The 16,837-nt window shown below is 46.2% G+C and overlaps 1 protein-coding gene across 1 annotated transcript in view; it reads right to left on the bottom strand.

Annotated features, from left to right (window-relative positions):
- Nucleotides 1–9,042, bottom strand: part of LOC306831872 (uncharacterized protein) — a 38,867-nt gene extending 29,825 nt beyond the window's left edge. Inside the window, exons 1-3 of the mRNA XM_079356118.1 lie at nt 8,326–9,042; nt 7,737–7,942; nt 5,925–6,039 (exon numbers count right to left, since the gene is read on the bottom strand). Of these exons, the coding sequence (XP_079212244.1) occupies nt 5,925–6,039; nt 7,737–7,942; nt 8,326–8,829 (825 nt within the window). The 5' untranslated portion in view covers nt 8,830–9,042. The remainder of the gene's footprint in view (nt 1–5,924; nt 6,040–7,736; nt 7,943–8,325) is intronic.
- Between the last annotated feature and the right edge of the window lie 7,795 nt (nt 9,043–16,837).

Here is a 16,837-nt window from a genome sequence, read left to right as displayed (position 1 = left end):
GGCGACGTTTGAAAGAGGCAGAACAATGAAGCATGGCTGGCTTTATACCTCCCAGACTTCACACCTATGTGTTAGGTGTGGCAAGGCATTCTGGGAGTACCTGCAAGGCATGCTGGGATAAAGAGTCTTTTGTTGTAGTTCTCCAAACGACACAGCCTGAACTTTGTCATTTTGGCTGGACCCCAACATCCCCCCTGGCCTGAAGAGCGGGATGCAGGTCATGGTCTTCAGGGCACTATGGGCCACCAGTCCACGTGCTTTGGAGATACTTGTACAAAAGTTAATTTGGCAAACAGTCCATAAATTCAAGAGGCATTTGGTCTGGGCAGACATTGAGGCAAAGTCTGGGCAGACTGTCTAACTATGTCTAGCGCTAAACATCAAAACATAATCAGACATTAGCGAAGCATTGCTGCTCAAGGTGCATTCTTTGACAAAACACATGAAACAAACAAACAAGAGGAAGAGAGAAAGAGAACAGTTTCATGTGTAGATGTGTGGGCTAACTCCTTGACTGGGCAGGAGAAAGCCTGTGTGTGTTTGTGGCATGTCAGTGCGTAATGTACATGTACATGTAGAGTCTCACTATGGGTGTGAGGCCACAAAACAAAACAAAACAACAACAACGAAAGCGTGAGTAGAGTTACTGGATTTTGAAATGGGAGCTACTCACGCCTCCCCAATGTGGAGTCAGAACCTGGTTCTTTGTAAGGGCTGGAGGCCTGCCACTGTCTTACCCCATCTATCACCCCCCTCGGAATTGTGCTAGTCATTTCACTGCCGAGACCTGCTTCCTTATGAAGCTCTTGGGAACTCTGGTTATACCTACCCTTCTGACTTAGGCTTCGGTCATCCCGAGAGTTCCTCTTGGGAACTCTGGTTATACCTACCCTTCTGTCTTAGGCTTCGGTCATCCCGAGAGTTCTGTTCAGGTCTGTCAGTGATTGACTCCTCAGGCTGGAACCTACCCTATGGCTGGCTCAACCCTTCACCCCCCTGGCTCTGTCGTCTTCTCTGCCGGTGACGTGGTCTCTTGGACTTCTTCATAGCACGAGGCAATTTGTTGCCTTCAAGTGCTACGCCACCTCTGTGACTTTCAGGCTCAGGGCGTATGCGTGTCTCCCACACTGCCTGTGCTAACTCCTTGACCTCTTGCATACTCGGCTGATGAGTTCGGTAGTGCAGCTCAACAGTTGGCCGCACACTGCTATGCAGGTTGTACACGAAGATGGACTTGAGAGTTCCATCCTCGTCCATACCTGGAGACCTATGTCCCTGAAAGTATGCTGACCTTAGGCGCTGGTAGTACTTTCTGGGGGCTTCATGTTCCTGGTGGAGGACTTTGAAAGCACCAACAAGTTTCTCTGCAGGGTAAACGAAGGTGGAGTATTCCTCGCACAAAACATTGCAGAGTGCAGAGTACTTTTCTCTAATCCTGGGCCGGAGGGTACTGATGAAGTCATGAACACTGTTGGAAGTTGTCTTCCAGATCAGCCTGAGTTTTTCACAGGTGGATGCATCAGGGATTTCACGGAGGAGCAGGTTGATCTCTCTAAGATAATCGACTATTTTAAAGTCTGTATTATCTGGATCAAAGCGGGTCGCATCATCCACCAGAGAATCAATGAGCTTTGTGCGCATTATTGGATATCTGGGTGAATAGGAGCCATCCGAGTCATCAGACGTGTCATAACTGCTCAGCTGTGTATCCTGTGGTGGGAACCTGCAGGTGGCAGCAGAGGGTCTGATGTACTCTCTGCCTGTGGGGGCTGAGAAGTCACCCCCCTTCCCATAGGAGCCATCCGACGTGCCATAACTGCCCAGCTGTGTATCCTGTGGTGGGAACCTGCAGGTGGCAGCAGAGGGCCTGATGTACTCTCTGCCTGTGGGGGCTGAGAAGTCACCCCCCTTCCCATAGGAGCCATCCGATGTGCCATAACTGCCCAGCTGTGTATCCTGTGGTGGGAACCTGCAGGTGGCAGCAGAGGGCCTGATGTACTCTCTGCCTGTGGGGGCTGAGAAGTCACCCCCCTTCCCATAGGAGCCATCCGAGTCATCAGACCTGTCATAACTGCTCAGCTGTGTATCCTGTGGTGGGAACCTGCAGGTGGCAGCAGAGGGCCTGATGTACTCTCTGCCTGTGGGGGCTGAGAAGTCACCCCCCTTCCCATAGGGGCCATCCGACATGCCATAACTGCCCAGCTGTGTATCCTGTGGTGGGAACCTGCAGGTGGCAGCAGAAGGCCTGATGTACTCTCTGCCTGTGGGGGCTGAGAAGTCACCCCCCTTCCCATAGGAGCCATCCGAGTCATCAGACGTGCCATAACTGCTCAGCTGTGTATCCTGTGGTGGGAACCTGCAGGTGGCAGCAGAGGGCCTGATGTACTCTCTGCCTGTGGGGGCTGAGAAGTCACCCCCCTTCCCATGGGGTGATTCAAACCTGTCAAGGTGTGAAAAAGTGTGACAACTGTCAGTGTACCGGAGCGTTTTCTCAAAGGGAGGGGCTCTACAGTCAAAGTCTTTCTGTTCAGGATTAACAGGGGGAACAAGACTTTGTTCAGTCATTAGACTATCCTGGCTGCTCGGTTTTCTACTGAGCTTTTTCAGCAGGGGCGTTTGATCTTCTAAGGGGCTTGGTGCACGATCAGAGTCATATCCTGACGACGTGGCTTGCTCTATGCTTACCTGTGCTCCCTTAATTAATTCAAAGGCGTCTAACACCTTCTGCTTGGCAGTTCGTAGGTGCTGACGAAGAGATTTGTTCTCTTCCTGCAGGGATTGGACCTCTGGCTGGAGTGTCTCCATTGAAGCACTGACACTCTGTCTGGTCCATAGACCATGAGTTACAGTCTGGTGGGAGTTGCCCGAGTCGTCTGAAGACTCATAAGTCCTCTGGTCGTCCAACATGTCTGTCTCCTTCCTCCAGGGATCTGGTTCAGTATCCCATCCCTTGTGTAGGGCTTCCTCAGCTGGCGTGGGGGCTGCGGTGCGTACCTGCTCCTCCTGAATTCCGGGTACCATGACACTTTCTTTCATTCGTCTGGCTAACCTGCAGCTTTCTTGCAGTATTTTATTCTCCTCCTGCAGGGCCTTGCATTCGACTTGCAAGGTCTTAAGTCGGTCCTGCATCCTTTTGAAGCCGTCCTTTAGGATCTGGTTATCTTCTTGCACCTGGGCGAGCTGTGCCTGGTGTCTATTTTGCTGCAAATATGATTTGCGCTGGAAAAGGAGGAGAAGTTGGCCGAGAACATTCGAAGATGTGTACTGTGGTTTCCCCGTTAGATGAGTCATATACTCAACCAATTCATTTAATTTGTCTTCGCCTGTGCTGAGGGTGGAGGAGTTCAGACTGTTGACCTTTAAAGGGACATGGTTTAAACCTGCAACTCCAACCTGAGGGGGTGGATTGTGTGATCCACAGGGGGCCTTGGTCCCTGGCTGCTGAAGGTCTTTCGCAGACATTCTGTCTTTGTTGGGGGTGATCTTGGCTCGGGGGTTGGCCTGGTCACCTACCTTTCTCAAGGTGTTCTTACAAATGCTAATTAAATAGCTGTTCAGGTTTGAAATCTCCTCTAAGGAGCGGTGTGTCAGACCAGCAACAGTTTCTTGTGGTGATGTGTGGTGGTCTGATCCAAAAGGAGTCTTAGCTCCTGGCTCACAAGAAGTCTTGGTGCCCATGTTAATGTGGTAAAAACAGAATACCTTAGTGGATTTCTGTTTGTGAAGCTGCAAGATAAAAGTCAGCAGGAGGCAATTCTGACCTACGGTTCTAAACCGGATCAGTGCAGTCTGTCCTGGCAGCTAGGTGCGAACATTCACACCTCAAGTCCTTTTGAGGATTGGGGGAAGACACGCCTCTCAGGCAGCTGGCTCTGTAACAATTTTAAAGTTACACTCCTGACTGAACAAATGGCTAACTTGTTGTCTCCAACAACAATAAGCACACAAAAATTATTAAACTACTCACTCATCAACACGCAACAGCACAACTAACACACAACTTGATGTTTGCTCTGCTTAAAAAAAACAACAACAAAAAGTAATCTCCCAAAGAAAAGAATTTCTTTTAGAAGAATCACTTTAGGATTAAAAGTTTGGATCACTGTGAACAAACAATGTAACAAAGCTGGTTTATTAAGGGCCTCACACGGGGCACCATTATGTTGGGAATTTTCAGGAGCGAATACCTGACCAACTGCTATGTTGGGTTTTATGAAGTAAAATTTGATTGTCAAAATAAATTAATAATTAAGTTTATTTAATTATTAATCTAAATCAATAATTGTTATTAAACTGTGTTTAATAAACCTCGGGGCACCACCCTGTAAACAGGGAACAACCAAAATATTACCAATATCAGTCTCAAATTATTTAATTAAATACCAATATCATTAATAATTAATAATCTGTATTTAATTGAAGGTGTGAAATCCGAACACAAAGCCCTTTCACCCAGCCTAAGTCACAAAGCAAATTCACAGTGATCACAAACAACGACTTTGTAAAATATAATAGAATTTATTTAACAAAGCAACATCAAGTTAATCAATGAAACTCAATCAAACAAACAACCATCATAAGCCAAACTACAAGTAACAAACAGAACAAACAAGCGTGGCACATGTGTGTATGTGTGTGTGTGTGTGTGTGTGTGTGAACGTGAGAGGGGGAGGGACAGACAGAGACAGACAGCGATCAAAAATGGCGGCGACCACGCGTGGTCACGTGATGGCGGACACAGAACGTGATCTACGTTTCAGCAGCGTCTGGAAAGCCACAGATCTCTATGTGTGTGCGTTTACCGAAAGGTGCGTGTGTGTGTAAAGCGAGAGAGCGGGAGAGATACAACGCCCCTCGACAGCTCAATCTCGGACTGGAGCTCACCACAACTCAGAGCATAGTAACTTTCACTTATCAGAAGCCAGCGGCTGGATTTGTATCAGACAGCGTTCACACTAGTCTTTCTGATAATGAGTCTATTGCCCGGTTATGACGCGGGAGCTCACAGATAAACACAGGGGGCACAGCGACACAAATAAAGGAAACAAAAGAGATTTTACTCTAGTAAAATCTAAGACACATCGGTCAAACACCAAACAAAATATTATCACCGTTTCACCATAATAACTCAGTTATTAAACACACTCTCTATATCTAACTGCCCAGACCTAGCTAAGCCTCACTTGTCACCGTTTCGTCCACGGTTGATGAAAGGAAGAAAAGAGGTCCTGGAGCGGCCTTCCTGCAGTTGTTAGCTGATGGCGGCGTGTGTGTCCAAAGGGGTTGAGCAGGGCCGTCGTGTCCTCCGTCGAGCGAGGTGATCTCCGTGGGTGTCCTTTCTTTAAAGGACGGAACGAGACGTAATCCTTACAATCTCTCTCTATACCGTTTTAACACGGGAGAAATAAACGATCTGCTTGGGAGATGCGTTCAAGTGGATGATCTAAGCTCGGAATTTCGGACGTCGGTGTGCTTCAAGGCCTTTGGATTAGCTGCGCGCCAAAACTTAAACAAAGAGCAGCGTGTTGGAAACAGGAACAAAGTTGGGTATCTTCGGACATCGGCAGGCGACGTTTGAAAGAGGCAGAACAATGAAGCATGGCTGGCTTTATACCTCCCAGACTTCACACCTATGTGTTAGGTGTGGCAAGGCATTCTGGGAGTACCTGCAAGGCATGCTGGGATAAAGAGTCTTTTGTTGTAGTTCTCCAAACGACACAGCCTGAACTTTGTCATTTTGGCTGGACCCCAACACTGTCTTGAGTCTCAGCGCCAGAAGAGCCGGTCAGCTCAATGAAGTGACGCACAGGGAAAAAGGGAAATGTCGTTTTTAATAAAATACTTTTTGTGTTTTGACCTTCAGGGCCACCGTAAGAAGTTGAACTTAAAAAATAACATTGTTATCATCAGAGCAGTGAAGGTACCTTGTTATCCACATGCAGAGCGATGCCAACATTATCCCAAACATAGAATTGTGGCCTCCCTTCGCAGGGTTCTGCTCCCATCTGCTTTTTGTCGTCTCTACGGACCAACTGATAGCTGAAAAATACAAAGAAAACAATAAATAAATTAACCTTAGATAGAACTTAAAGGTCACATGATCTCCTCCTCTTCAGGTGAAATCAGTGTCCTCGCTCCTCTTCATCATGTGTGTGAAGTGTGTTGTTGTAAATCCACTCTGATCCTGTATTTGATCATGTCTATAAACCCCTCTATTTCAGCCCTGCTCAGAACAGGCTGTTTCTGTGTCTGTAGCTTTAAATATGTAAATGAGCTGTGTCTGACCACGCCCCCTCTCTGGAAGGGCTCGGGTGTACTCGCTGCTTTCTGGCTCCATGTCCTATTGTTTACGGTGAGAAGGCAGACTCAGAGGGCAGAACAAACACCTAGCTGTGGGAGTGTCACCCACCTGGGGGAGGGGCTACTGCCCTTTGTGATGTCATGAAGGGAACATCTCCAAACGGCCTGTTTGAGTACACATTTACTGAAAAGTGGAGCAGGCAGAAGATGGAGAGGATGGACTTTTCTCATGATTGGGGGGTTTGGAGACAAATAGAGACACATTAATTAGAGGTACAGGGTGAGGTGGATTTAGCAGAATATGTGAACTTAAAGTTTATTCTATTCTAAGTTTTTCCTTCATTTGCGCTGATATGAGTTCAGAGATGACAGCTCAAAACAGCCAACAGGAAAACTTCACTCTCTGTGTTCTGTCTGCTTTAAACAACACAGACCAAACCCAAAGACATTTAGTCAGACAGAAACCATCAAATGTCATCTTGACTTGTTCAGAACGGTTGTTAATAAACAAGTGAGCATCTCGTGGATATAAAAGTGTGTCATTAGCAAAGAAATGATTTTAAAAAACCTTCTGTTCAGAAAAGCATTGTAGCTAAGCTCAGTCGTCATTCATACTCCACGATGACGTAATATCTGTATCCCAGTCTGTGAATTCATAAAGTCCTTGCTCTAGGACTGACCGATGTAGGATTCTTGGGGCCGATCCCGATATGGATATCAAGGAGAGAAAATCATCAGATACCGATATATCGGCCGATATCTTTCTGAGATCTGTGTTGGAACACTTGTGGAAGAGATTTATAATGAAGACAAGATGGTCACTCAGCTGGAGAGTAACTGAGCGTGAACGTGCAACACCACTTGAGGTTGTTTGTTGTAATACATACTGCGCCCCCTGCTGGTGACAGAAAACTGCTACTGTAACTCAATGAAACTGAAACAAAATGATATTTGACTGGTGAATAAATCTATTGATTATCAGTGCGTATTTGATCGTCACTGGATTCACTGATATCGGTCGTTATTCTCGGCTGGCTGATTCATGTGTGCGTCTCTACTGTTCTCCCCGCAGGCTCAGCTGATCCCGTCTCTCCTCCGTTACTATCTCTGAAGACGGTACAGAGGGGAGGTCACTGCGTCCCCCCATAACGCCTCGGCGGTCTGAACAGGACTACTGACTTGTGTTTGATGATCGTGGCCTGCAGGCAGCGTCTTCATTTAAAAAACAGACGGGGGAGAATGAAGCCTTCAGAGACACCACAACTTAACGAAGCTGTTCATGGTTTTTTCTCTTCTTTGTTCCTCTTATTTCTCAGCATGTTGAAATGAACACCATTTCCCATAAGCCCACAGAACATCACAGGTTCGACCCCACAGTTTGGTTCTGTAACATGTGACAAACAGTTCAAAGGTCAGTCCCTCAGACAGCTGATTACCTGTGCGTCCCACACATGGCCTCAGACCTCCACAGGAAGTGACCATCTCTGTAAGCATAGACAGAGTCTGGCCCGTCTGTCAGTAATGGATGGTTATCATACAGGTGCTGATGGTCTGGACCATGGACCACCACAGCATACATCACTTCCTGTGGGTAAAGGTCGGTCCTCAGCACTCGCATGACGGGCTCTGCTCCACCGCAAAACTAGAGAGGAGAAAACAGATTTAACTGGACGCCTCACACCTCTCTATACACTCAGGAGAGAACGGGACAGAAACACTTTCTTCCTCCTTCAGAGAGCTGTCATTTAGAAAACTTCTCCCAGAAAAGTTAGAAACACAAGGTCATGCTTTATTGAAGTTTCAAACTGGTTCTAACTTTATTTTTTAACTTCTGTGAAGTTTAAAAACAACTTTGTCTTCATTCAGATTCTAAACGTGTTGGATGGAATGGTTCCATATTTGAATTACTTTCTAAATCCTTCAAATATGAAAAATGTGTGAACATTGATGATTTGTTTTGATTACCCTTCTTTCTTCAAACCCTGTTCAGACCGGTCCTAATGGGGGGGTGAGCGTGGGGGTTACCTGGTCTCTGTAGGCCTTCAGCACCTCCTCCAGGCTGAGGGTGAATCGGTATGAGCCGAGTCTGGAGCTGTTCAAGAAGACCGGGGAGGAGGCAAACTTATGCAGGAAGCGCTCCTGCATCTGGACCTGCTCCTCGGTCCGGTCCGGGTAGGTGGTCTCCAGGAGCTTCCTCTCAGCTGACGCCTCCTCATCTGGACCCACAGACAGACTCCACCACAGCAGGGAGCTGCCAAAGGGGTCCATGAAGCCCTCTTTAATCCTGATGCCCTGTAGTCCTTCTCGGTTTGTGTCGTGTTTCAGACGAGTCACATCAAACTCAGGTCGCGGGTAAGGAGGGATGTAGAATTGGTTGACGGGTTCATCGTTAGAGATGTCAAGCATGTTATCTTTCTTGAGGTACCGGTGATCCAGATGCTGAGCTTCCGTTTTCAGGTCACGCAGCTTCAGGTGACGACCCTTTACAGAGTCAAATTCATATCCTCTCCTATTTGTTTCATGCTCCATGATCGGACCGAGGAGGATTTATAACGGAAAGGAAAAGTAACTCTCCTGTGGACAGACGCGAGCTGACAGCACTGACAGTTATAAATATATTCACAGATTTGTCTTTCCCAGAGCCAATAACTCATCAGCAGAACAGTACTTTTATAAAACCTCCACCTCGATGAAATCACAGCGTGCTGGAGAGCGAGCAACAGCTGGAGCTTCCTCAAACTGAGCCCTCCTCCGTGCTTGGGAATTTGGACTCCACCCCACACCCACCACTCTGGGCGGGCCAAAGGGGGCAGGGCCCGCTTCTGCCCCCTCACTTGAGGTTGTTTGTTGTAATACATACTGCGCCCCCTGCTGGTGACAGAAAACTGCTAGTGTAACTCAATGTAACTGAAACAAAATGATATTTGACTGGTGAATAAATCTATTGATTATCAGTGCGTATTTGATCGTCACTGGATTCACTGATATCGGCTGTTATTCTCGGCTGGCTGATTCATGTGTGCGTCTCTACTGTTCTCCCCGCAGGCTCAGCTGATCCCGTCTCTCCTCCGTTACTATCTCTGAAGACGGTACAGAGGGGAGGTCACTGCGTCCCCCCATAACGCCTCGGCGGTCTGAACAGGACTACTGACTTGTGTTTGATGATCGTGGCCTGCAGGCAGCGTCTTCATTTAAAAAACAGACGGGGGAGAATGAAGCCTTCAGAGACACCACAACTTAACGAAGCTGTTCATGGTTTTTTCTCTTCTTTGTTCCTCTTATTTCTCAGCATGTTGAAATGTTCACTCATTTGTCACTTCCCGCATCGACTATTGCAGCGCCCTCCTCACTGGACTCCCCGCCAAACTCATCAACAGACTGCAACTCATCCAGAACTCTGCCGCCTGGATCATCTGACCACATCACCCCCATTCCCATCGGACTTCACTGGCTCCCTGTACAACATCGCATCGACTACACAAACCTCCTCCTTACTTACAAAGCTCTTCACCACCTCGCCAGACACTGACCTCTGCGACCTCCTCCATCACTGCAGCCCCTCACGCACCCTCCGCTCAACCTCTGCTGGACTGCTAACCATCCCCACACCACGCCTCAGAACCAGGGCTGCCCGAGCCTTCAGCTGCTCGGCACCCAGACTTTGGAACTCCCCCCCCCCCACATCCGACAGTCAGAGTCCATCTCCACCTTTAAATCCCAACTCAAAACCCACCTGTCTAAACTGGCACACTCACTGTAACTGTTCACTCCACACTACACCTGTCTTTAGTTTGTTTTATGATTGGTTTTAACCTCCTGTACCGCTTTTATCCACTGTAAGGCGACCTTGGGTGGCTTGAAAGGCGCCATTAAATAAAATGTATTATTATTATTATTATTAGCGTATTCTATAATATCAGTTTTCTTCATGTGATGCAATATGACGCTTTTTGCATCACATGAAGAAAACTTCCAGGCAAATAAAAACACATTTTTCTCGTCTCAGGGCAAAATGAGGGCTGGATTCACGACCATTCAACACTACTACCATGTTTCTAATGATACACAGCTTCATGTCAATGGGTGAAGTTTCCCTTTAAGTCACATTATATTTTCGATCCAAACATCCCAATAATATAATTGATGGATAATTCCTCCTGTGACTGAACATGACCTTCAAATATTCTGATGCCTGTCTGTTCATTCACAGCAGGTCACAGTTTAGCATCATCTGTTTCATCTGCAGGCTCCTTCACTCTGACTTTATTACACTTCTCACCTTTCCTCCTCTTTGTCTGATCATCCTCTGACTTTCTTGCTGCATCAAATGATAACTTGATAGTTGCAGCCTCTGTTCTTTTATTAATTACGTTTATTTTAAATGTATTATTATAGTTGCTAATTACATGTTGCATTGTTCATCATTAATACATTGGTAATATCTCTAAGATCATATATATATATAGGGATCCACGGGCTCGTGAGAGTCTGCAGTTATCAGACCTGCTGGTACCTACAGTCTCTAAACTACAGGAGGTAGAGTCTGCAGTTATCAGACCTGCTGGTACCTACAGTCTCTAAACTACAGGAGGTAGAGTCTGCAGTTATCAGACCTGCTGGTACCTACAGTCTCTAAACTACAGGAGGTAGAGTCTGCAGTTATCAGACCTGCTGGTACCTACAGTCTCTAAACTACAGGAGGTAGAGTCTGCAGTTATCAGACCTGCTGGTACCTACAGTCTCTAAACTACAGGAGGTAGAGCCTGCAGTTATCAGACCTGCTGGTACCTACAGTCTCTAAACTACAGGAGGTAGAGTCTGCAGTTATCAGACCTGCTGGTACCTACAGTCTCTAAACTACAGGAGGTAGAGTCTGCAGTTATCAGACCTGCTGGTACCTACAGTCTCTAAACTACAGGAGGTAGGGTCTGCAGTTATCAGACCTGCTGGTACCTACAGTCTCTAAACTACAGGAGGTAGGGTCTTCAGTCTCTGGAATCGTCAGTCAGGATCCGGGAGGCAGACACACTATAATAATAATAATAATAATAATAATAATAATAATAAAAATAACAGTACATTTTATTTAACGGCGCCTTTCATGACACCTTTGTTATGGAAAATTTTACTCCATGTGTACTACGAAGGTCTCATAGAATCTGTCATATGAAATGTATCTGAAATGTCTTAGAATACTACATTCACAGCATATTGGGTGTTTTGTTTCCCATCATTTCGTTCCCTTTATTCTGTTTCTCACACTCTGTACATGTGGGAAGAGTCACCCAGACTCTTCCTCACTGGACTCCTTCTCAGCCTTGGGAGATGGTAAATAGTCATGTAGTCTCTTTTCTCACACTAGGGGATAGATGGTGCACTGCCAGGTGGGCAGTGTCTCTATGTGGCGTGATGGGGGAGTGATCTGTGTAATGTGATGGAAATGTATAAGTGTTCATGTTTGCCTTTTCTCGGGGCCTCTTTCTCTCCTCACCGTGTGAGAGAGGGGTCTTCGAACGCTTATCTTGCCTTCGAATAAATGTTCGTTGAGACCAGATCGATCTTGGGGTTCCTTTTTAAATAGATCTTCTCACTCTTTATTTTCACTCTTTGGTAATGGGAAAAATTCCACAACAATTTGGCGTTGTCGGCAGGATCCAGCGAGCTGCTACACGAGGGGAACGGGAGAACGGTGCTTGGCCAGCCTGAGGGAAAAAACTCAGTCCACCTGTTTGAACAGGGGAGCCGGAATCTCGTTTCCTGCGTCTACGGCCGCCTGGATCCAACGGACTTGATCCGAGAGAATACTGGGTGAGATACTATTCCAATCATAATTATGGACTCTCGGGGAAAGGGAAGACGGGTGTTTTTATGATTTCAAGCACTATAAAGAGAGAAAATCAGGGACTTTCCAAGGAAAAATCAGTGCTCTTATGATTTCAAGCACAATAAAATCTGAAATACCGGAGATTTTCCAGGGGGAAAATTGAGTGTTTTTATGATTTCATGCACTATAAAGAATAGAAATCCGGGATTTTTTCTTGGAGACTCAGTGTTCTTATGATTTCGAGCACTAAAAAATAGAAAAGGAATCAGACTTCCCAGGGGAAAATTCAAGGTGCTCTTAGTATTTCAAACTTTATGAAGCTAGGAGCTCTGGATTTTCTCCGGGGGACTCAGTGCTCTTATGATTCGAGCACTATAAAAGTGAAGAATCAGGGGACTTTCCAGGGATGTTCAAAGGGTGAGAATATCCTCGTGGCGAGTCGGTGCCCTTAGCATTTCGGCACTATAAAGTTAGGAAAGCCAGCAAGAGACGTCTTGACTGTAACAGGGGGTCCGGATCCACTAAGTGTCAAGGGCCTTTCCCCGACAGTCCATTGTGTAATATTATGATATAAAAGAAAAAAGAAAAAGAGAAAACAGGAAAAAAGGGAAAAAACAAACAAACAAAAAAAACAACAAATACGGTGAAAAATGTTTCGAATGTCTGAATGAGTGGATGATTGAATATGGATTTCCAGAATGAGTTTCGTTGAACTTAAATCAGTTATAATAATAATAATAATAATAATAATAATAATAATAATAATAATAATATAAATAAAGACAGTATGAATAAAAGAAAAAGGTAAAGGTGAAAGTTAAGGATTTGGAAAGATATGGGAGTCATAGCAAATGCATGACAATGTGGAAGATTGCAGTGAGACTCTCGCTGCAAAAGAGAGAGAGGAAAAAAGGTCATGTAAAAGATGGTAGAGGGACGAGTTTAAGGTGGAGATGTAACTGGAAGAAAAAAACCAGTTCAGCCCACCTCCATATAGGTCTAGTGATACCTCACGCCTGTCTCCTTATATGCCCCATTGCAGGCACCATTGCAGGCCCTCAGGGTGACGGACTTGGACCTGGACTCCTACCCTCCCATGCCGCCGTCCCTGCCACCACTGGAACCAGACCAGCCGGAACCAGACGACCAGCCTCCTCCCCGTGATCAACAGGGCCCAGCTGACGGTTCTCCAACATCGCAACGTTATGACAGCCCTAACATTGCCAGCTCCAGACCAAAGAGCAAAGCATCCGGATTGGGATAACACAGACACTGGAATACAAAGCTGCTGTTGCTACTCTGACCCGAGACCTGAGAGACAGATTCTTCAGAAACACTGATACCTGCTCTGACCCGAGACCTGAGAGACCCGAGACCTGAGAGACGACTTCAGAAACACTGACACCTGCTCTGACCCGAGACCTGAGAGACAGATTCTTCAGAAACACTGATACCGGCGCTATCAGGAGTGTTATGCAGCCCGGAGAAGCAAGCTGCTGATTTCCTGCATTGCCTGACGGAAGCCTTTAACCGTCACTCAGGCCTCCTCTGCAACCACATTATGGATTATCTGAAGTTGCGGGGCAGACATGGTGTCATGGTGTACGGTATGGAGAGCTCCAAAGACACGTTTTACACGCTCAGGACGCTCAGGTGGTGAATGAGCGAGAAGGGAGCAGAAAAGAAAAGAGAGACACTGTTGCATGATGCTAAGCTCATCATGGACAGTGGATCTGCCGTTTCCAGGGCCTGTCCCAAAGACACGGATGCGAAGGGGGCCGAGCCCTTGACTGACATTCTGACGTGTACCATTACTGCTGGCAACCTGACCGTTGAAGGGACGATTGCCCGCAGCGAGGAGGAGCTGAAGGAGGAGCCACCGGTGGGGACGGACGGGAGGTTGGGACTCCAGGTGCAGACGTCAACCCGGTTGCTGAGGGTCCTGCCCAGGGGCGTGAGATACCACACACACACACACACACACACACACACACACACACACACACACACACACACACACACACACACACACTGCTACACTCTGTTGAAACGGCGCCTGCTTCTACTGATTCACATAGGTTACACACACACACACACACACACACACACACACACACACACACACACACACACACACTGCTACACTGCTTCTACTGATTCACATAGGTTACACACACAGGAGGCATTAACACACTTAGAGTTACAAACACAACCCCTGCCAGAAATATTTTTATTTACTTATTTTTTAGAAACATATTTACTTATTTTTAGAAATGTGTTTATTTACTTATTTTTTAGAAACTTGTGTTTATTCACTTATGTTATAGGAACTTTTGTTTATTTACTTATTTTGGGTATTTATGTTATTTTGATTTGATTCTCCTGCATTTCAAAACGAACCTGTGTTTTTACGATAGAAATTTTGGGGAAACTGGTTAAATTTATGGTTGATTTTGAGGCTACTCATTCTGTGATCATAGATCACAGATTTATTTTGTCTACCCCGATTACATATAGTGGCAGATAGATTTATTCTATATCTGCCTCTGGGGAAACCATTAGAGAAAGGGTTTCTAATCTAAAGATACGTCATTGATTTCTGGTTTCTCATCATGGACCTGATGATGATGATCCTGACACGTGTTACAGCTGTACAATGGGCCCATTTGAACTGAAATATATCTGTGAGTTGAGACTACAGTTAGGACAATCGACCCAGCAACTTGTTAAAATGACAAAAGAAAAGTTGCTCCTGACTCAGACTTCAAGCGACTTACTGACTTACACTGTACCTCTCATGCGTCTAATGACTTCGACCATGTTTATGGTAAACGATGGTACAAACAATCCTCTGACAGACGGACTCTGACGTTGTTTTGGAGCGCCCACGTGGCTGCTATCTGTGTGTCCTTGATGGAGCCTCAGGAAGGATTGTTTAGAGTTTACAGTTTCTCTCTGCATGTTTCTTCCTGAAGCTGAGCGCTCCTTCCAGCTATTGTTTATATTTTAGCTAATTGTTATTATTTGATGTTTATTTTGTAGAGAGAGAGCACAGTCTACTGAATTAAATTCCCTGGGTGTTAAACATACCTGACCAATAAAAATTGATTCTGATTCTGATTAAAACAAGCCCCATCTCAGTCGCCACCTGCCTCGGGTCTTCTGACCCCTCCTGTCCTGTTGTTCAAACGGTGGATAAAAAGGGAGGATTTCTCTCTTCTGTCTTGTTATAAATGCGTGGTGATAAACGCCGCTCCGTGACCTACTTTTCATCCAAACTTGACCCTGTGATGGTGGAACTTCCTGGTTTTGTTTTTTTAGCAGCTGAAGAAGCTGTTTAAGCTTCACGTGACATTTTTGGCTTCGATCTTACAGTCCTTGTTTCTCGTAATGTTTATTATTTTGCTTGATCGAAATGCATGACACTTGTCTGCTGCCAGGTGATTGCGCTATTCCACCATCTTGCTTGGCCTCCCCAATGTCACTGTCAGGTCTGCACACCTCGTGCTGACCTCTCTGACCGACCGCTGATTAACCCTGACCTAATCCTGTTCATTGATGGTTTCTCCTCCTGCTCTGACATTGGACTGAAGAGGGTAGGATACGCTGTCTGCTCTGAAAACAATGTGTGGGCCTCTGGCTCACTGTCATCTTATTACTCTGCACAAACAGCAGAACTAGTGGCTTCAACTGAGGCCTGCAAATTAGCATCTAAAGCGGTCATGATCTACACTAACTCCCCTTATCCCTTCGGAGTAGTTCATGACGTTTGAAGCTCTATGGAAACATCTCTCTTCTCTGAAATCTGACTGTAAATATATTTGAAACTGTGGTTTGCATGTTTTTCCATGTGTGTCGAAGCATTTTCAACTAAACATGTTGACAGAAGTGCCGTCTCAAAAGCTCTTTTGACAGAGATCATACTAAGTTGGGACATACCTAAACCTAAACTCCAGTGATAATGGCATCCATTTTATTAAGAAAGCCCGAACAAGAAGTAAGTGCTCTGTATGGGTTCAAGCTAAAAACACTCTGTGCCTCCCATCTACAGTCAGGTGGCGCTGTGAGCGTGAAAATGGCACTTTGAAAGCAGATTGGCTGAATGTTGTGAAGACACCAAGATACCCTGGACAAAAGCACTTCCGCTTGTTCTCATGTAAAGGCGTACACGCACACGTGCACGCACCTCACTTAACTTTTATGAAATATTGTTTGAACATCTAGATAACACTGGAGGGGAAACCAGCACAAAACTAACTCCACCAAACTAACTAACATCTGCTGCTTTATTAGAACGTAACATGTTGAAATATTGCAAAAGTCTGTCACGGTCCCTTTCTGTCTCCACCAGGCGGTGAAAGCTGCACTACCCGTTCCAGCGGCCTCTGGACCGCTCTACACCTTCTGGCCAGGACAGTGGGTTGCTGTGAAGGACCACAGGCACCGCCACTGAAAGTCCAAGCGCCGGTTAGGTCCGAACCAGGTTCTGCTGACCCACACCGTTTGAAGGTCGCAGAGATGGCCACGTGGATTCACGCCAGCCACTGCCGCCTCTTCACTGGAGAGCCCAGTAGCTGCCCCTAATCCAGCCCATAATTACTCTGAGGTGCTCAGAGCGTTCCTGTGTGGCCACCATTGGAGCTGTTGCCTTTACCATCTTGTGCCTCCCCTTGTGGGGGTCCCTTTGGGGGGTCCCTTTGAGGAGACCCTGTC

Source organism: Symphodus melops (genome assembly GCF_947650265.1).
Source record: "Symphodus melops genome assembly, chromosome: 11".
NCBI lineage: Eukaryota > Metazoa > Chordata > Actinopteri > Labriformes > Labridae > Symphodus > Symphodus melops.
This window is presented reverse-complemented; position numbering and strand designations above follow the sequence as displayed.